General features: G+C 36.4%; 1 protein-coding gene across 1 annotated transcript in view; it reads right to left on the bottom strand.

The window, feature by feature from the left end:
* PCDH11X (protocadherin 11 X-linked) overlaps positions 1–22,042 on the bottom strand; it is a 539,199-nt gene that overhangs the window by 476,767 nt on the left and 40,390 nt on the right. Inside the window, exon 3 of the mRNA XM_043974371.1 lies at positions 13,454–14,038. Within this exon, the coding sequence (XP_043830306.1) occupies positions 13,454–14,038 (585 nt within the window). The remainder of the gene's footprint in view (positions 1–13,453; positions 14,039–22,042) is intronic.

Raw genomic sequence — 22,042 nt, 5'->3', positions numbered from 1 at the left:
AATTAGATTTTTATACATTTTAAACATTATAAAATTATTCTACTTAGTATATATGAGTAAAAAATCCATAGGTCTGGTTCATTAATAGTATTTTTCAATTCAACCCCCATTTTCCTCCTCATCCTTCCTGAATTGAAAGGAGAAAATACTACATAAAAGCCCTGAGTTATCCATAGAGTTGAGACATTGCTCTAAAAAGTAATGAATTAGGGAGACCAAATAGGAGGTCACTGTAATAGTCCAAGAAAGAGTCAATGAGCACCTGCCCTGGCATGGAGTTCATCTGAGGGATGAGAAAGGAGACTGTGGAGTTAGAAAAGATACAATTTGACAGGTGACTAGATATGTGTACAGAGTGAGAACGAGTAGTTGAGGAAGGTATTGAAATAGTCCAAGTGAGACTCTTAGGTGTTTATTATGTGCTAAGTGCTGTGCTAGGAACTGAGATACAGAGGAAGGCAGGGCCCATAATGGATATAAAATAGCAAGACTATAGTAAGTTTTGACAATAAACCCAGAAGTGTTCATTCCATTTTAATTCTAAAAGCTGCTCATGATTTCTGCGTAGTCTGAACTGGTTTGCTCAGCTCCCAGTATATAGATTTACCCAAAGCAAATGGAAAACAGGATGGATTTTCAAGTCAGCTCAAGAAAGAGCTGGGGGGGGGGGAGCTAGGTGGTACAGTGGATAAAGCACAGGCCCTGGATTCAGGGGGACCTGAGTTCAAATCCTGCCTCAGACACTTGATGATTATTAGCTGTGTGTCCCTGGGCAAGTCACTTAATCGTCATTGCCCCGCAAAAAAAAAAATTGAAAAAGAAAAAAAAAGAGCTATAGGGGAAAAACAGGCAGACATATTTAAAAATAAACACACCAAGATAATCCTATTCATTATTTCTTTGCAGACTTAGAAATCAAAGCTGAACTCTGCAGGCCACCCCTCCCCTCATCTACTTCTCTGTGGAAAACTATCTGTTCTAATCAAGATGGCCAGTTAGTGATGAGTTTATGGTAAGTTTTGCCCAAGAAAATACCATAATAAGAAAGTACACATTTAAGGAACTACTGATAACTGCAACAAGAGGAGCCAAGACAGTTCTTGAAACAGCAGTAGATAACTGCTTAATTCTGTGCTTCCCCACAGTTATCTATTAAAAAAAAAACTCTCCATAGCTCATTGTAGCACAATCCACACTAAAGCTGTTCCACTAAAAGGAAGCATCAATAATGGACTCTAGTTGGACACTGTCATTATAGACGAATGAAGTTCATCACATAGTCACTGAGGCAACAAAAACTTTAAGGGAATTTAATGGCCATGGATGATGAACACATTATCAATGAATATTGTGGCAAAGCAGGGATAAGCTTGTTGGATGTGCATATGTATATTTATACACAAATATTTGAAGAATCTGTAATTGTTCGCATGGAGAACTAATGAAGGAGTATCTTTCACTAAGAGATCATAATCCATATATATATACATATATATATATGAACACATGAATATTTCATCTGTAATGCACTGAGTCTTTTTAAGTTTTGGAGCAGTTTAGAGAAGAGCCTTATTTTTTGCTTCTTTTGAGGTTAACAAGTTACTCCATCAATTGCATTATACAAATCTGGCTTTTTTTAAGAACCAGATTCTTGCTTCTTCCTCGTTACAAGACAAAGTCCCTGGGGAGTCAACTCACTTATTCAAGCATCTTTTGTCCAGACAAAACTATTTTAAGCGGGTGCTTCTAAGCAATCTGCCTTCCCTAAGTGAGCTTCTTGGCTCTCTAGCAACTTTCAGACTTATACTTTGGGATATATTTTCACATTATATGCCAATTCTTATTTCACAGGGTTTTTACTTTGGTTTAATAGTATTATTCTTTAGAAATCCCAACAGACAATTGTGTTTGAAATAAAAATAAAAGGGTAGAAAAAGTAAAAAGGGAGACAATTTTAAGAGGGATGCTAAAATATATGAATTTAATAAGGCAATTCCAAATGGCTGAAGTTCTAAGGCAGAAAGCTTTCATAAATTAATGGTCATATAGAAGGCCATGAGTAGGCAAAGATAAATGAAGAGAAAGAGACATGATTCAAAAGATCATCTAAAACAGGTCAATGAAATAAAAAAAAATTGAACTGAATCCAAAAACAAATGGGGAGCTGGTAGCATTGATTGAGAAAGAAGAGTAATGCTGTCATAATTTTTCTTCTGTATAACTTGATTGATATTCTATATAGATAGGAAATCACTGTATATATTTTATGAAAGAGTAATTGGGATGGTAAAAAACCCCACAAAAATAAGCCTTTTTCAAGGTCATTAGGTTTTAGAAAAATGGCAAATGGTCTAAATTTGTTTTTAAAATAACAACTTAATGTTTCCAGAGCCTCTCCAAGGAGCTCACTATTTTAGATAATTTTTTTTCTAATTTTATGCCTTCTAAAAATATCCCTGATTTCAGATAGAGAAATATAATTTACTTTATTATGTGGGAAATGAATTGACCAAAAAGATTGCAACAACAAATCAAAGCATTAGGGAGAAGAATGGAATCCCTAAAATCATCTTAAAAATTTTAGTTTAAAAAACATATGTACATGGATATCTATCTAGATATACTTATAAATGTATAACAAAGCCAAGTAAGACCCTGTCTACAAGGAGATACATTAGACATATTATATATCTCCTTGTAGGCAGAGTCTGACTTGGCTTTTTTATTTATGGTCTCAGTTCCTAACACAGTGCTAGGGGCCCAGTAAGCATTTAATAAATGCTTTTTCATTCCAAAATCAAAGTTCTTCTTCCAGCTCAAGAGAGATTTTCAAAGACCATAAAGTTCATTACTACAAAAATTATGAATTGAGGATGGATAGGCTAGTAATCTCCTTACCTCTCTGCTGCATTCCCCTGACCCCAAGCATAGTGGCAAGATGGGGAACAGTTGGTGACCATTTATTTTTGAAACAATCTTTTAATTACCAATGCGTTCTAATCTACAGAAATTTCACTCAAGAACCTCCCTGTCTATTCTATTCTAAAAAACAAATTTAAACTTTTTGAGGTTTTCAGTCATTTACTCTTCTCTCCTCTGGAAGGAGGTTGGGTTAGATCATCTTAAAGTTCCCTTCCAAGTCTAAAATGTTTCTATGAGATCCCCCCCCTCCCGCAAAAAAAGAACTTCATTCCTGGGCTAGGCCAGCTAAAACTTACCCTATGGTGGAGCCAAGAGCGCATCTACTTACTACCTCCAATATGGTAGTGAAACAACTTAACCTCACTGGGTCCTATGTATTTTCCTCTTACTTTCATTTCACTACCTTTCTGTAATGAGCAGGGGGCGGCTAGGTGGCACAGTGGTTAAAGCACCGGCCCTGGATTCAGGAGGACCTGAGTTCAAATCCGGCCTCAGACACTTGACACTTACTAGCTGTGTGACCCTGGGCAAGTCACTTAACCCCCATTGCCCCACAAAAAAAAAATGCTTAACTTAAATCACTTAACTGTCCTTGACCTCAGTTTCCTCCTTTGTAAAATCAGATTGTTGGACTTGATGGCCTCTAAGGTCCCATCCAGCTCTAAATCAACGTGACTACAGGGACCTTTCATATTGAGTCAAATACATATACATACATACATATGTACACACAGCTATGCAAAAACATATACAAATATACATGTGGGTAAACTGATTTCAAAATAGATTTTACCTATGTGACTTTAACTGACTCTCTTGTTCTCAGTTTTTTAATCTATAAAATGAGGGAATTGAATTAGATTGTCTTCTAAATGTCCCTTGCCCCTCTCCAAATCCTATGATATTTTATAATGATTCTTGCCTATTATGAACAAAGAATGTTATATTTCAAACCAATATTACTAATGATCAAATTATCTGAATTAAATTGAACTGTGGTGAAAAAAAACATTAATTTCTGTATGGATATCATCACCATGGCCATGGAAAACACCAGCATCTCTGCTAAATCTTTGTTGTTGTTGTTATTGTTATTGTTAAACCATTTCTTTCAGTATAAGAATTAGTGGGAACTCACATTCAATATTTGTATGGCCTATAGCTAGAGATTTTATTCCCATAACACATCTGGATTAATGATTTCCATTGTCATTATTAGGTTGTTCTCTTCCAGTATGGGCATATCAATATATCCTCAATATGACCTACTGGATGTGATAAAATAATGGGATTTATCTGATACACAAAGACCCACCTGGAGATTAATCTAAACTGATTGAATCAAGTGAGAGTGATTGACTGCTGATTCGTCTACTTCAAGTTAACTAGATTGTAATCACACCTGGCTAGCCCTTAAGAAGGTATTGTTCTCAGAAGCTAGACTGTGAACTTGAGAACACCTTCAAGTTCAGTGAACCAATGGATTTGGAGGATGCCAACCAATCAGCTTGAAGCAGTGTGTATACCTGTATGCTTTAATAAATGTTTAATGCCCAAAGACTGATGCTAAAGCTTCTAATTTAAGGCAACCACAATTTAGATTTTAAACATCATGTGGATTAAATCACGTATTACTGTTCCACTATGGTTAGTGGGAAAATCAGAGCCTTAAATATAGACAGATGTACTAGATTTCTCCTTCATTTGGAACTCTCTTTGCCCAAGAACCAAGCTCTCCTCTGATCTTCTGCCATGTCTTTCAAGGGATGTTAAGATAATGGTACCTGGAATAGAGCTCCAGCCCTGGAGTCAGGAGTACCTGAGTTCAAATCTGGCCTCAGGCACTTAACACTTACTAGCTGTGTGACCCTGGGCAAGTCACTTAACCCCAATTGCCTCACTAAAAAAAAAGATAATGTTACCTGCCAGTATTATAGTTGTAATGCCACAAAACACCCTAGAGAACCAAATGGCAATGCTGTAAGAACCACACCTGCAATTATGTTGCTATTTGACTAAGCAGATCAAGTCTATATGAGCAAAAGTCTTTCACTTAAAGGATTGCCTCAAGGTAGCAAAGGGACAAGTCAGATAAAATTTTGCCCCTGAAGAATATATCAAGCAACTATGTGCCCAAATCATCTTGCATGAGTGAGGGTACCCATGCTAGGATTTGTCTTCTGTCTGCTCTACTTAAAGTGCTTAAGTTTTTGTGAAGTTACAATAGCATTTCAAAGGACAACTTTGACAAATCATGTCTTTTCTTTTTATATATCTCCATGTAAAAATAGAATAATGGAGAGGACTGAGAGGGTGGGTCAAATTTCTTAAGACTAGAACCAACCCTCTTCTATCCATGACATCATCCTGCTTCTCACATACAACACCCATCCATATTAGCTTCCAATACATTTTCGGGAAAGCCAATAGGTTAGTAAGGAGTGCTTATATATTGAAGCTCCGTACATATCAAATGAAAAATTTTCCAATGTTTTTTCCTTCATCATTCAACTTACTAATGCCTGCCCATTTCTTTTTTATTTAAAAGCTTTTTACCTGTCAACTAATAGACATTTAGCAAGACTGGGTGACCTCATGCACTGACATTTGTAAAGATTACAAATATATATCTTATTTGCAATAATTAGAGGCTTTGTTAAAGAATTAATTTTTTCCTGCAACTACCAAGGAAAAAAGTAATTTCAAGTACTATAATGAAAATATAGTACAAGGTTCTTAAATGAGATTGACTTCAATAGTGCCCTTCCTCTTCCAACTTCTACCTGCTTAGAGAAACTAAAAGGTCTTTCAATAAAGATCTATTAAAATTTGATATGTGGCCAAAGCAATTTATTTGATCTCTTTTGCTCTTCTGTTATTTAATTATTCACACTTTGGGGATTGATTTTATGAAGAGGACTATGCACTGATAAATATGAAGGCAAATGACTGTTAATTTCTTTTGTATCTAATTTTAAAATAAGGGCTATTTTACATGGACATTGTATAGTTGGGTCAAAAAATATTTCTAAGATGAATAGTTCATACTCATTTATGTTAGTAAAAACAAATATAAAATCAGCCAAACAAAATCAGAGACTGCCTTCAACCTAACTGGCCTGGTTGGGGTTTTTTTTTTATCAAAAAAGTCTGATACAAATATGCTTCAGCATTCTAAGGGGACCCTTACATAGCACACGAGGCTGTTATCCAGGTTACACGATCAGTGTAGACAGTTGAATAGGATAACTCATGCCAAACAAATTCACTTAATGTTCACTTTGAGGCCTGAGTTATCTGGTTTGGCTGTCTACAGTGATCAATATCAGGAGATAACTGCCAACTCTGCACTTCATTTTGTATGTTGTAGACACAGCCTGAAAGAATAAAAATCTGTTGGCCCGTAATGTTCTTTAATAGAAAGTTGCATATTTATAAGGTTTGGCTCTAGGCAAAATAATTTTGAGATTTGGCTTTAACGTCTTTTGTCCCTTAGATTGTATTTAGACATCATGATTGTGTTTTACATGTAAACTATAATGCCTGTTAGCAGGTATAAAAATTAAGCATCAAATTATTTTACATGAATATTGAGATAGTAAAGATCAATAAATCTCAACTTAAAATTACCTTAAAACTCAACAATACCTTTTGCTGTTAATTTGTATCAATGAGCTAACTGATGTGACATGAATATATTGAAGCATTTAGCAACTCCCTAAGATGCTACTTTCACCAGACTTTGAATTGATACCTCTAAGAACAGTTATCTACACATTTTATGATGTGCTTCTTGAAGGACTGTTAATGGCAGGTGATTATACCTGAGGGCATTAGTGGCTTACTAATATTAACTGGGATTCTTTAATAAGAGAAAAGCAAGGAAATCAAAAAGCTACTTAATGCTATTAGTATCAAGGTCTACTTTTAATAAGATCTCATAGCATTAGTAAGGGTCCTTTCAAAAGAGGAATGAATTTTCTGTTCACATTTTCCCCTACAGAAGGTGGATTTTGATACTCTAGGCATTTACTTTTACTACTAAAAGAGTCCTCAATACATCATTTCATTGTACTCTCTTGTGATCCCAAGATAGTCAAGGAAAAAGATAATCTATATGAAATGGGAGGGACTCTTTATGAGGAATTACAGCTCTTAAATCTGGTTGGAGAGCATAATTTGCACTCAAAGCTCCACCTCCCTTCTGATAAAAATGACAACAAAACAAAAGAAAAACAAGTATGAAACAGAGAGTCCATGTACTCCAAATCCCTCATTTTGTAAATGGGGGGAAATGAGCTTAATATATTAAAACTGTCATGAGTCTTTTAGAGGAAAATTAATATTTTTCACAAAGATAATGGTGCTAAGTTTTTTACTGGTTTCATCTATCCCCTTCTCTTCACTTTCTCGAACCCCACCCTTTTTCAGGCCTTTATCACCTCTCACCTGCACAACTATGAAAGCCTTCTAAGTAGTCTCTCTGTCTCTTGTCTCTTCACTTAATTCAAGCATAATCCTATATTGATTTTATTGGAATTAAAATTATTAAGATGAGGTTCTTAGATTCTCTGATGGACCTGTGACCTCACTGATGGAGGAACCTCCTCCAACAATACATATTACAACCCATACATGCATTTTTCTGTGTGACTCTTGTAAATTTCCCTAGGGAGATGGACAAGCAATATGCTGACATTGGACCCCAGAGACCATCTCGTCCAACCCTCATATTTTAAAGATGAGGAAACAATGGAATGAACGAACTGTGTATCTGCTGTTCTTCCTCATTCTGGCTCCTTTTCCAGTCAGGCATTTCTTCTATGCTACTTCATGGGTCCAATTAGTCACTGACTATGTGAACATGCTGTAGCCTATTTGCGAATCAAAGAGCTATACTAGGAAATAGTTTTGTAGGAGCCAAAAAGTAGGCTTAGAGCTCCTCAAGTAAAAGATAAAGAAAAATCCCGGGGCCAGCTAGATGGCGCAGTGGTTAAAGCGTTGGCCCTGGATTCAGGAGTACCTGAGTTCAAATCTGGCCTCAGACACTTAACACTTACTAGCTGTGTGACCCTGGGCAAGTCACTTAACCCCCATTGCCTCACTAAAAAAAAAAAAAAAGAAAAAGAAAAAAGAAAAATCCCTTCATCATGTGGCCTTTGTTTCCATCTTTCTACTACTATTAGTGAATTCCACAAGCCCAATGATCTGAATCAAAATGAACTCTCTTAGATAACTTGGCTTTTATAGCCTCGGATTGGCTTGCCAATCCAGCTTTATCACCTATAAATTGATCCTCATAAGTCCAATTCCAACCGTTGTTTCATGAGACACATCACAGCTTTCATTCTGTGTACAGACAACCACCCACCATGTCATTAATATTTAATATTCTATTAAAAAGAGAAATTAGGGACCAGGCCAAGGTGACTCAGAAAGCTCCCTGTTTCCTAAGGAAAGGGAGGGGTGAATGATGGGATTGGCTGGATTGAAGGTGAGGGAAACTCTCCTGAGAAAAATGTGCAGAGCATGTCACTCTTCAGAAGACACTGTCAGCCATGGGAACAGTGTCATGCCTGTCTCAAGGGAACCCATCAGTACACTCTGCCACTGGGTTAGTGTGTGAATTTAGCTGCTGATATATGGGAAGAGCAATGGAAATCTAAAGCAGAAAATGAAGACATAGGTAACAGTATCAGACAACTGAATTTCCCTCAAGATCCTGCCACGGAGAGGAGATCCCTGTAGTATATATGCCCTGAGTTAGGTTGGGTGCTTGAGGGACATTTCTATTTGCAAAAGTGTTGGCTGCCCTGTCACTGAGACATATAATATGAAAGGAAGCTTCATACATAACAAGCAATCAAATTAATAAAATAAAAGTGAAAGAGACACTGCCACTTCCTGCTCCAGGCCAGCATCTCTCTCAGAGTCTAGAGTGTTCAATGACTTAAACAATTTGTCTTGTTCTTTAAATGCCACAATGAAGTGGAATAGTGCTATGAATCTCTCACACAGTGACACCAAGTTAAAGAATAAAATGATTATAATCATTCTAGGGAATTCCTATCACAGTGCCACTTTCCTTAACATGTTAGGATAAACTTATGGGGAGAGCACCCAGCTGGCTCCAAGAAACAAGTGGAAGCCAACAAGTAACTTCTCTTGGCTGATGGGAACCATTTCTGTAGGGATTGACCTGAAAAGGTGAAATTCACTATCAGCTAGGGCAGGTGAAGGTATATGGCTTTGCTGTTTCATCCAACAGACTCCTCCCTCCAAAGTGATTACAACAGCTGATCTACACTTACCGATATACTAAGAGATTAGCTACCTGATATTTTCTTTATTCTGCCTCTAAAATGTGTACATAAAGTTTAATTCAGACATACTTGGATCTCAAACTGTAATAAAATTCCATGATTCAATTATCCATCAATTAACAAACAGTTATCAGAAACTGTCTACTATGTGCCAGTGACTATGCGAGGCACGGAGGAAACCAAGAGAAATCAAAATGATCCTGGTCTTCAAGAATACCGGATTGTTTTAGGAGGGAACATATATGCACATAAGTATATGTAAAAGAAATGAAGGTCATTTCTTTGGAGGGGGAGGATACACTAGCAGCTGAGAAGGGGAAAGGTAGTAGGCAAGAGGTGGCACTTGAATGAAAGTCGTGAAGGAAAACTAGGCATTCTGGGACAGACTGAAGATGGAGTTTTTCCCAGTGTGAAAGATGGCCTTTAGAGAATCTGGGAGACCAGAGATGGAGTGCTGCGGGAGGAACAACAAGGTCACTTTAGCTGGACTAAAGAGTGTGTGGAGGATAGTAAATATTCCACTACAACAAGGCTGGAAATTCAACCGGAGTCCACATTGTGAAGGGACTTAAAATGCCCAAAGATTCTAGAAGTAATGAGGAGTCACTGGAGCATAGTAAGTGGCAAAGAGACATATTTGGACCGAGGCTTTAGAAATATCAGTTTGGCGGCTGTGAGAGAGGAAAGACATTTGTACTATGCTACAAGAGCAATTGTTCACTGTGATACATTAAGACGATTCCCAACATGGGCAGCAGAAAATCTTCCCTCTCTGAATAGATTTCTTACATAAGAATCACATCCAGTTTCTTGTGACCCCTATCTTTCTTCAAAGTACATTCATTCAGAAGCTAACTCCTAGGTGACACCTTTACTGCTACCCCCCACTTATTAGTGCCTTCCCTCTTTTTTGTGGGGCAATGAGGGTTAAATGACTTGCCCAAGGTCACACAGCTAGTAAGTTTCAAGTGTCTGAGGTCGGATTTGAACTCAGGTCCTCCTGAACCCAGGGCCGGTGCTTTATCCACTGTGCCACCCAGCTGCCCCCTTCCCTCTTTTTAAGTGACTTGGTTGAACAAATTATGGGCTAGGAATACAATGAGATACAATTGTGCTATAAGAAATTATTAAAGGGGACTGTTGCAGGGAAACCTGGGAAGATTTCTCTAAAATGTTGCAGAGAGAAGCCAAAAGAACCAAGAGAACAAATAGTAAACATCTACCTACTGGATACTGGGACTACAAAGACAGAAATAGAGTCCCTACCCTCAAGGGGATTATGTACTAATGGGAGGATACAAGATGTCACAGATGAGTATTAAATCTTGTACAGAGCAATGCCAAGTAGGATTGTTTGAAACTGAATTTCTTAATATACCAATGTGGAGTTTCCCTAATAAATAAAATTATAATGAATTTCTTGCTTATTTATAGACTCAAAAATCTATGATTCTATTGATATCAGTACTCCATCCACCATCTCAAATTCCAAAACCTCCATGAAATGGTAGACCATCTTCAAGAGTTTCTATGGCTAAAAAATGAATCCTCCTACAGCCAATCTGAAAAGGGACCTCTCCTAAATAAGCTAAACCTACCTGAATTGGGGCTCTACTGGCACAGTCTCCACAGACACAGGGCCACCTTCATATCATAATTAGGTAGCAGAGTAGGACATTAGTGCTATATTTATTAACAGACATACTTTTTTTTCTAGAATTTCTTTACTACCCTTTTGCTTCCCATTAAAATGTTTAAACTTTGCACATTCTCTTCTAATCCTTTCATTGTACTATACTGCTATCCCTATCCTCAAAAAATAAGTAAGTGATATTAATTTCATTTTGATTCTTTTTTCAGGAGTGACTGATGATCCCTTAAAAGACATGACTATAGAAGGCCTACTTACTTTCAACTTGTAAAAGTTTAGAAAGATCACAGATGAATCCTAAGCTATTTCTTCTCTCTCCCACTTCCCCTAATGCATCACTTTCATGACAGTACCCTTTTGCAAAGTCAAAACTACACTCAATTAACACCTGCCATGCCATGTCCCTCTGCATGCCCAAGGCCAGGCTCTGTGTCATATTCTCATTATTTTTAACGAGCAGTGAGGATTCATTGTGTATGTTCACAGGGCCATACAGGTGCACCTATGCACTAGGTACATCACACACCCCAAAATCAGAACAAACTTCAGAGCAATTCTACTTCTAAGGCTCCCTTAAAGATGGCAGGGCAACCTGTCCCTTTGTCATTTGCTGACATTCTTTCAAAGTCAGCCAAGTAACAACACAATTTTAACAAAGCTAAAATTAGGCCAGTATTTTATTCCCATTAAATTGTTGGCATGAATCAGAATAAGTTACTCTTCAAGCTAACATGGAGATTCTGTGGAAAAGTTGCCCCAGATGGGGGAGGGGGGCTGACAAAATTCCTCGTTCACTATGGTACTGAGGTCTCGACACAACAAAGAATACATTTGATTTTTCATAAAGAAGAGGACTGAAGGGCTAGTCTCATATTTACATTTAACCTGCTCTCAATTTTACTCTAACTGATTGAAATTTCCAATTCTCCCAATGACATTAAAAAATCATTTTACAATAGAAAGCTCCCACTTTTAATGTTTCCAATTGTTTTAAATATGGACATCTGAAAGAGGATTACTAGCTGGGGAAAGAAGCAAGGTTAGCCTCTTGCAGAAGACAGTATTTGAGCTGAGCCTTGAAGGAAACCAAAGAAAGGAAGGTGATGGAGAGTTGCAGGGGGTGGGAAGTAGAGTACTATAGGAATTGTTGCTAGCCAAAGCAAAGGCAAAGGGTAGGCCGATAGGCTGAATGCTGTGTTCTAGAAACTGCAAGTAAGTCACTGAGCAGAAGGGTGACTAGGCTAGATCTCTCCTCTAGAAAAAACACCTTCATTGCTGAGTAGAGAAAATATTGGAAAGGGTAGAGACTTGAAACAAAGAGACCAGTGAGAGGACTATTATAGTAGTCTGAAAGAGGTGCTGAAGACCTTAATTAGGGTTGTGGCTATTTGAATGGAGGGAACAGATCATATTGTGATGGTAGAAATGAGAAGATTTGGCAACAGATTTGATATGTGGTTTAGGTGAAAGTGAGGTGTCCAGAATGACACTGAGGTGGTGGGCCTGAGTGACTGGTAGGATGTGAGTGGACAGGGGAGGCAGGGGCTAGAAGGAAAAGTAATAAGTATATCTTTCATGAACATTTCAGAAGCAGCCCGCTAATACAAGGAACCTGGTAATCGGCCTACTAATACCATTTCTTCGAGGCAGAAGAAAGAGCACTGGGTTTAGAATGAAAACACCCAGGTTCAAAATACGCCTCTGACTCTTCCCATGTGCATGGCCTTTGGCAGGTTATTTCCCTGCTCAGAGACTCAGTTCTCTCAAATGTAAAATGAATAGGCTGGACTAGATGTCCCCTAAAACTTCCTTCAGCCCTAAATTTACAGTCCCATCCTAAAAATTTCTGCTTGATTTCAATGTTGGATAAACTCCCTTTGAGTAATACTTTCTAAAATACAATTGTCACAATGATCTATCTCAAAAGTCAATTACAGGATTTTCAAATTACAAGATAATTGCATGAAAACTTTTCATAAAGGTCATTTAAATATTTTCTTGAAAGAGTGATTTGTATGTGTTTAATTGAATTTCCCCAAGGGACCTATATGTTACATATACATATGCAGAGAAATCACAACTAAACAAAAGGCATAAAATTAAAATATTGTGTTGGTGTTTGCCTTTTGGGTCATACTATTAGGCACCATGTTTAGCCTTCACTAATGAATTAACATGAACACAAATGGCAATTTACCACAGGAAGATCTATCTATATCTATATCTATATCTATATCTATATCTATATCTATATCTATATCTATATCTATATCTATATCTATATCTATATCTATATCTATATCTATATCTATATCTATATCTATATCTATATCTATATCTATCTATCTACCAAATTAAGTTTCATAAACCCTGTGTGGTTGCTAAATTTTTTGATAAGTTTTTTTTCAAACAAGCCCAATTTGGTTCAATAAATCAAGTTAAGCCCTACAAAATCTGGAAATGTTAGCCATTTTTTAAATGTACTCTAAGTTTGATATCAGCATTCAATGTCCTAACAAAGCAAGAGATTTTATAGAACAAATACTTTAAAACCCACCTTAATCAGATGGTACTGTTGAATTCCATTAATGCCAACGTCAGGATCGATAGCCGAAGGTATTGGATATCGGGAATTGATAGCAGTGTTCTCAGGAATCGATATGTTGATGACCGTTGCAGGAAAGAGTGGTGCATTATCATTGACATCTTCGATCAGAAAGCGAATCTTGACCAATTTAAAGATTTCATCTGGCAAAACAGCTACTTCCACTTCATAAAAACAACGGGTCTCAATAAAGATACCAGAGCACAATTTTTCACGATCTATGCGTACACCAGTAGTATAGATCTCACCAGTTGTCTCCTCTACCCTCACTAATGGCTGATCCCCACTTTTGTACACTAATTTAAACTGCAAGGGAGTTGAGAGCTTTTTCCCTGGTGTGAATGTCAGATTGAGATCTTTCACCAGATCACCTATCAGGACGTTTTCTGGTAGCTCTTCCCGTATGGTGTAATTCTTTTCCTGTGCACCAGACTGAAATACGACACAAGCCAGCAGTAGAGCGAACATGCAAGTTCCAGAAAGCAAATCCATCCCGGTGATGGATATTACGGTCCTCAGAAAAAAAACGAAAAATAACTGACAAAGAGAGAAAGAAGAAAAGAGTAGTAAAACATCATTAAGAGTACAGGCTAACTAAATGCAGAAAACATCGTTTTAGAAAGGAAATGGTTCTGAATCCAAGTGAATTGAAGATTGTTTCAACTCACATTAATGCAATGCCACCAGTCTGTAAAAATATTATGACAGTGATGACTAACTATCGGTTACCAAAGGCTTTACATACATTCTCTCATTTGACAATGAGAAATGTTAAAAGACTAAATTTGTTCTCAATCTGATGTTGGGTTTTTATGTTAAGGTTAAAGATGCCTATAAATTCTTGTAGAAATGTATACAAAACCAGACATTCTTATGATTCTGCACATGTATTTCAGGATCTTTGGGCAAGAGACATATTTTAGTAAAAAGAAGAAAAAGCACAGGAGATATATACATGAGTAATGATCAATGATGTTTAATCATTTCAGCCATATATTTTGGCTATTAATGTACCAATCCTATATTAGTGATAGAAGTATTTTGGTTGAGTGTTGCTATTTTTCTTAAAATGTCTAGTTATTGATGACAAGAAGACATGATCTCAGCAGAAATAAATCAGTTAAGTATAAATACCCTAAGGCAGTTTCTGAATTTTGTCCAAGGATATTATCGCAGTACATAGAGTTGTTAAAAGTGCCATAGAAGTATGACGATCTACTCTGAGAAAAGACACTGCAATGACATTTACCACCCAGTGAGTACAATTGGACTTATTGATCAAATAAAACAATGCATGTGAAAGTACTTTGTAAACTGGAAAGGACAAACAAACACCTCTAAGGGATGATTAGTATTCTCCCCCCCCCCATCTTATTCCTGCAGAGACAAATTAAGAATGAGGCATCCAAATGCTTGCCATTAATCCATTCTCTCCATTGCTATGTCAAATTGCTAATTCCCTCCAAGACATGCTAAAGCAAAGCACAATCTAACACTAAGAATCATTCTTCCATTTAGTATCTAGTAAACAGAAAATCACATAATTCTAAAAACCATTATCTTCACTCCCTCTCTATTTACAAAAAAGAGCCATATTCAGTAAATTCCTTTTAAATTCAATTTCGTATCTATAATGATGTTTTAAGAGGTTCAAATCATAATGTCACATCTTTAAAATTTGATTGAAACTCTTTTCGGAGCACAATAAAAATACCCAGCAAAATGCCACATCAGTGCAGTGTGAATAGAAAGTAATGAGGCTGATTTTCATAAAATCTGTATGTGAAAGTAGGTCTCATTTTATATTTACAACATATGTCTTTTCTGCCCCCCAATAGAGATATTGCTCCATGGACATATTAGCTTGGGTTCTACAAATTAGAAGATAGGAATTGCCCAAAATCAGAAATGAGCTGGAACCAGAGCTTTAAAAACTCAAGGTAAGTTAAAAGTTACTTTTAGTGCATTGAATTTTTTTGATTGTTTTATTTGAATGAAAAATTTACTAAAGTCATTTTACTTTTGAAGTTCACTGTTCCTTCAAATTTTTTTTTAGAAAAAGTAACTAATTTTGTGTTCACTGGTTTTTGCTTTGGGTTTTCTTTTTTTTTTTTTTGTGGGGCAGTGAAGGTTAAGTGACTTGCCCAGGGTCACACAGCTAGAATGTGTCAAGTGTCTGAGGTTGGATTTTAACTCAGGTCCTTCTGAATCCAGGGCTAATGCTTTAACCACTGTGCCACCCAGCTGCCCGCCATGTTCACTGTTTTTATAAAATTTAACAAAAATATCTTTTAAATCACCTACATTTTTTTACATCTTGAATTGAGCTGATTTATGCCTATGATTGTGTCTTATTTAAAGGCTTGTTTACAAATGGGTCAGTTTTTACACGAGCCTTGACATTGACATTAAAGTACTGCCAACTGGTTTTGGTCACATGTAAGAGAAAGAAGGACAATTCCAGGAAAGCATGGGACAATAAAACATTAAATTTCAAGATCTGAGTTTGAATGTTAGTGATGCCATTTACTACCTGTGTTAATCCCTCAGTTTCTTCACATATAAAATAAGGAGATTGAATGAGATGAATTATAATTTTAAATTTGTGGCTTGAAATAAGCTGGAAGGGACCTCAAAGGCCATTTAAGCCAACTCCCTCATTTTCCAGATGAGGCAACTAAGGCCCAAGGAGGTAAAATGACTTTCCCAAAGTCACAAAGGTTAAAAAAAATCAGAGATCCAAAGTACCTTAAAGTCCTCAACTAGCTCAGGTAAGTAAATGACTAAAATGGCATCCCGGTTTAGACCAAATTTGATTCAATACGCTACATGTGAGGCAACACAGACCCTTAAAATGAAACATTGTGTGTTATGGTCAGGTCTCTATACACATATTTAATTTGGGACATTCATGGTATCATTTTATTTATAATAATGGAAATGTGTTTGGGCCAACCAGAATTTCCCTCCTACTGTTAAATCTAGTATCATGAAACTAGTATAATAATGGAGTTTTAAAAGCTTTAAAAATGTAACTGCTAAAATATCAGTGATAGGAAGGCAGGAAATTTGTTTAAGAAGTCTTTTTAAGGGGGTGGGGGTAAGAGGGAGAGATAAAAGGGAGGAGAAAGAGAAAAAGGAAGAGGGGAAAAGAAAGTGAAGCACACAGAAAGGAGGGAGAGGGGGAGGAAGGAAGAGGTGAAGGCAAAGGAGGAAAGAAAGAGGAGGGAGAGGAGGAAAAGGAAATTAGAGGAAGAGAGAGGGAGGGAAGGAATGAGAAGTGGAGATGGAAGTTGAGAGAGAGAGGAAAGGGAAAAAGAAAGACAGGGAGGGATGGAGAGAAAGAAGCTGGATAGGGAAATAAATGTCTTTCTTTCAGTGGAAGAGGGAGAGAAAGAAGAGGGGGAGAAAGGAAAAGAAAAAGGAAAAGAGGGAGAGAAAAAAGGAAGAGAGGAGGAGGGAGGGAGAGATGGAGAGAAAAGAGGAGAGAAACAAGAGGCAGAGAGAGGGAGGGGGAAGAAATGGAGATGGCAGAGGAAACAGGGAGGAAAGGGTAATGAAAGAATGAGAGGGAGAGAAAGAAGTTGGGTAGGGGAAAATAACAGTCCATTTTTCAATGTGTTTTTCTAAATGCAGCATGCTCTGGACTGCTGAGACAAATACAGCAACAAAAAGACTTTGAAAGGTGCCAACATGATTTTTTTTCATATGTGTCCTGCATCCTTGATGGCCACCAAGAACAGAATAAACTCATGGAAGCATAACCTTCCAATCTCCTTGAGAGGAGAGACATTCATTGTCTTTGTATCTCCAGCACCTAGGACAGCAACTGGCATATATTGCACAATTAAAAATGTTTGTCATTAATTGACAGACATTTGCTGTAGAAAAAAAAAATATAATGCAAAATTTTCAGTGAACCACGTCACATTCTACCATATGGTGGATTATAATTAAATAGGGGTTAAGGCAGCCATCAGGCACTTAGTATTCAAAAGTCATTTTAAAAGCCTTTATGGAAAGGTATTAATGCATATAAGCATCTAATTAAGGAAGTGTCCATTTATTATTGATCAATAACATCAGCAACGTTTTTGACAGGATTTTTTATGATAAGATATAAATATCTTTACAAGGATGTTATGATCTATTTGGGGCAGATAATGAATTATCCTAATGATATGTACCACTGAAAATAGGCACATCTGATTTTTTAAAAATAGGGAGCATAATAGTTGAAAACTTTGTAGCATGTAAATTTCTTGCTTACAGTAAGTCACAAAGAGAGTTTTCTACTAAGAAAATAAGACCGTTTAAGTCATTTCTAGAAATGGGAGCTTAACTAGGTAACTTTTCTAGTCCTACAATGCCACAATTTATAAACTCAGAGAAAAGGCTGTTCTCACATGTGTCTCAGCATTGATGAACCAGGGCTATGAATGTTAAATATTCCCTGTGAAATGGTCAACAATCCTAATGGAGAGAAGACTGTGATAACCTAGTAAACATCACACTGAACTATTGTCTGTAGCCTAGTATTTTTAGCACTACTCATATGCTGTTGAGCACTGCGATTATATATATATATATAAATAGAGCTATTAACTGGAGTCTTTCTCTCTTGTGAATTACTGGCCTTTCACTCCTTTATTAAACTGAGGATAAAATACCTCATTGATACTTACTATACCACTCACATGCATATATATATATATATATATTCTACAAATATATAAAATAGCCAGGATATACACCAAGATCTTCTGACTACATATCTTTACTTCTTTCCATTGCTTTACTTCATATTCCTTAGACTCCTAAATACAATGGGATAAGATGGCCTCACTGAATTTTCCAGCCTTGCTCACTACTTTACCATTTTTCTCCCCAACTTCCAGGAGCTGCCTATGATATTTGTTTAATAGTGCCTTATTTAATTAAAATAGGATGGGGGGTGGGAGAGGGGTTCATTTAGTTAAAGTTGCCTGGACAATACTGCTATAATTAAAAAGGGAATCATCCCTTCCTGGAGAGTGTTACATTTAAGAAAATGATTATAAGTGGAGGGTCCCATCAGCCTGTGCATCAATGATCCATTCTTTTTCCTGGAATTTCCCTATAAAACTGCAAAAGGGTTACGGCCACTGATTCCATGAGACTTGTTTCACAAAAAAATCCACGTGGGGATAAAGGTGGAAGGGATTAAAAGAAAGGACCCCTCCTTCCCCTGCCCCCTCTTTTTATTTTTCTTGAGTGTTGGCTAAACCTCTTATAGTCTATTTTTCATCACTTCCCAGAATGTTTTGCATTTGGAGGAAACAATTTTAAGCTCTATTTTGTGAAAAGTTGAACAATTTTTTTCTAATAAGCCCCATTCAAAGAGGCTGCAAAAGAAAAGTAAATTAAAATTGTGACTTGGATTCACTTCAAGACAAAAATATCAAAATAGAAGGAACTACAGTCTGTTAAATATTAGGTGTCCAAGGTATTTTTGAGGTACTCCAGATGTCCATTACCATCACTTTATAGGAATTACTACTAGTATTACTACTAGAAGCAAGGTCAAGGCAGGCATCGACAATGAACAAAGGTGGTCAAAGGCCTAATTGCCATATTTTTAAACTTACTCCTGAGCCTCCAACTTTCTATTATTAATGCAATTCACCTAATAAATCTAGGGCTTTTTTCTGAGCTTGTTATCCTTAAGAAATCTGGAGATAGACTACATTCATAAGTATAGAAAAGGGCCCTTGTTTAAGAAAAAGGAATGAGCCAACAAAAATGAAAATATTTCCCACCAGCTATGACTAGCATTTACTGTAGGAAACTAATCACATGCTGCATTAATTCTCTCTATAAATTGGCAACCCCAGAAAATGAAGACCAGAAGCCACTAGCAATAAAATTGCTTCATATCAGGTTGGAGTTTCAGAGATGGGACAAAGAAAAAGATTAGAGGAAAAGGTACTTCTTTCCCCAGGAAGGGGGAGGGGCATCCTTATCACCTATTATCATCTGAATATTTTTTCTATATGCTTTAGGTATGACCTACATGACTGGAGCAAATGCTACTTTTTGTGTTTTGAATTCATGCAATTATCAGGGGAGAAACTATTTTTCAGTGGACCAAAGACTGTATTGGTGTACTTTTGATGGAATTTAGCACCAAATTTTACAAAGTTCAGCAAAATCAAAAAGTTGGGTTGCTAAATAAATATCTCGCTTTCATATTCACCAGCTTTAAAATACTCTAGTGGAAACCAGCTCAAATCTTTATAGTTGTTATCTTGATGGGAGTTGGGATTATGAGAATGCACTGGGTTAATGCAAAATACATTAGCTTTAATAGAAGCTCCTCTGACCCCAACTGTCACCAAGGGATTGACCCAAATCAGTGATTTGGAATTTTACTTAATTTGTTAAGATAAAACAGATGCTATCATTTGTATGAAATCTGACAATATTCATTTTTTCATTTAGACAACACTGGAGGGTAGGAGTATGCCTCTTGGAGAGACCAGAGAAAATTAAAAGAGAAAGGAAAAGATTCCTGTTAGGGTCTTTAGCAAATTAGCCTCCAGTTTTAGTCAATAGCTACAAAAAGTCCTTTGTGCTACTTTTGACGTCATAGGTAGGTTGCTTATTTTGTTGGATTAATTTCAGAGAATCTTAAAATCTCTCTTTTAAAAAAAAATTGTGGTTATGTTTGAACTTGAGCTTATAGAAAGAAATAAAGCAAAAGCATTTTGAAAGAAGAGAGATGGAAATACTTTATTTTCATAATGCTCAAGTCATCTTGGGCTAAAATTTTGTTAAGTTGCCAGGTATCATTTCTGCCTATAGAAAACGAATAGGACATCTATAATAGCTGTGCTGCCAAGTGATACATGAGCCAAGATTAACTCAACCTATTGTTTATCATTTATGGCTCCAACCTCTCTTCTTCTAATAGACACAAACATATATGTATAAATATTAAACACACAGTCTAATTACAATCAAAAGTCGAGTACAATAGAAAGAATATTGGCATGGGAATGAGACCTTAGGCAAGATACATCCTCTCAGAGCACAAAATACTTTTTCCCATGAAAGTAGAGAAGATGGCTTTTGTTCTCAAGACTGGGCCTTACATTTTTGTTTAATTAGATTTCAATTTTTCAGTCTGCTTATCAGAACTCTAAGAAGTTTGCCAGCTTCATTTTTTTCTTTAAAATGCAGCATCTATATCTGACATCCTTAGAATCTTACATGTTTCCCATCCTTTGACTTTCTTCAGTGGCATGCAGGGGTAACTGTTCTGAACCTAATATACTTGTTAACTAATCTGTCAGAACACTGAAGAAGAGTGTTTCTAACTTTAGCTGAATATCAAATTAGGTTTTTTGGGAGGGCAGTGGAAGTCTTGCATTTTAATATAGAATTCTAAGAAAGAAGAGTAAGAAATTAGGATGAGGGATTTAAATTTGGGCTTTAATTGCAACCTTCTGGAGACTGCCACAAAAAACTAAGCATGTTGTCTCATTTCTACCCTTGTTACAATTTTTGACAGGGGAATAGATTATAGCTGTGCTGTTAGTGACTTCCTTCACTATATTACAAGAAGGCAAACAGCAAGATTACAGGCCTAAAACTGTTAAAACTTTAATCTATTCTTTTTAATAAAAATCTTGGGAAGGGCAAGAATTGTCAAAGAGAAACTCAAGCCAATTTAATTTGGTTTCTTTGTGAAGTTCCTCTGTAATCGAGGCCTTACATTTCCTTAACAAATGCATCTCTCTTATGTTGATGGGATTTTAAAAACTAAAGATATTGAAAATGACAAAGGAACTTCAAAGAAAATACTGTGAGTTCTTAGGGACCACATTCCTGAAGATTAAGTCTTCATTTTGTGGTTTTCTGTATTAAACTTCCTTCTCATATAAAAATCAAATCCCATAAAGCTGTGCTGATTGGTTCAATCTATGGCATGATATATGCACATTTCTCCTTTCTATTTCTATCTCTAAATGGTGTATTAAGGACACACTCATCTATATGGTACTACCGAAATATCATAAAGGAGAGTGAAGCCTCGCCTTTGGTTGGACACATGGGATTCCAGCCAATCAATGTTTGGCTACATTGAATTGGTATTCTACAGTTTAAAAGCAATTAGATACTACAAAAGGTGCATGTATGGAGTGGGGGGAAATACAATGATGTAATTTTAATTGGGAAAAGGTAAAAATTCCTTTGAACCTATGACCTACCACTGTGTTCAAGGGAATAAACTAAATATGTCTCACAAACTCAAGTGGTTTTTGAAATAATATTTCTGTCTAGAATATGTGAAGTATGTCATCTCATTTCTGTAATGAAAATTACATTAAAAATCAACTTCTGAATGCAGAGGTGATCATTTTAAAAGAAAAAAAGATAATTAAAATCCAGTATAGCTGACAATTACAACATTCCACCTTGAAATTTTTGCACTAATTACAGCTGCTACCTTTCAACAAGAACTGTTAAAGTGAGTCAGGTTTGACATAACGACAGCTT

This window comes from Dromiciops gliroides, chromosome X, assembly GCF_019393635.1.
Source record: "Dromiciops gliroides isolate mDroGli1 chromosome X, mDroGli1.pri, whole genome shotgun sequence".
NCBI classification, from domain to species: domain Eukaryota; kingdom Metazoa; phylum Chordata; class Mammalia; order Microbiotheria; family Microbiotheriidae; genus Dromiciops; species Dromiciops gliroides.
Note: the sequence above shows the minus strand (reverse complement) of the source record. Positions and strands in the feature narration are given on the sequence as shown.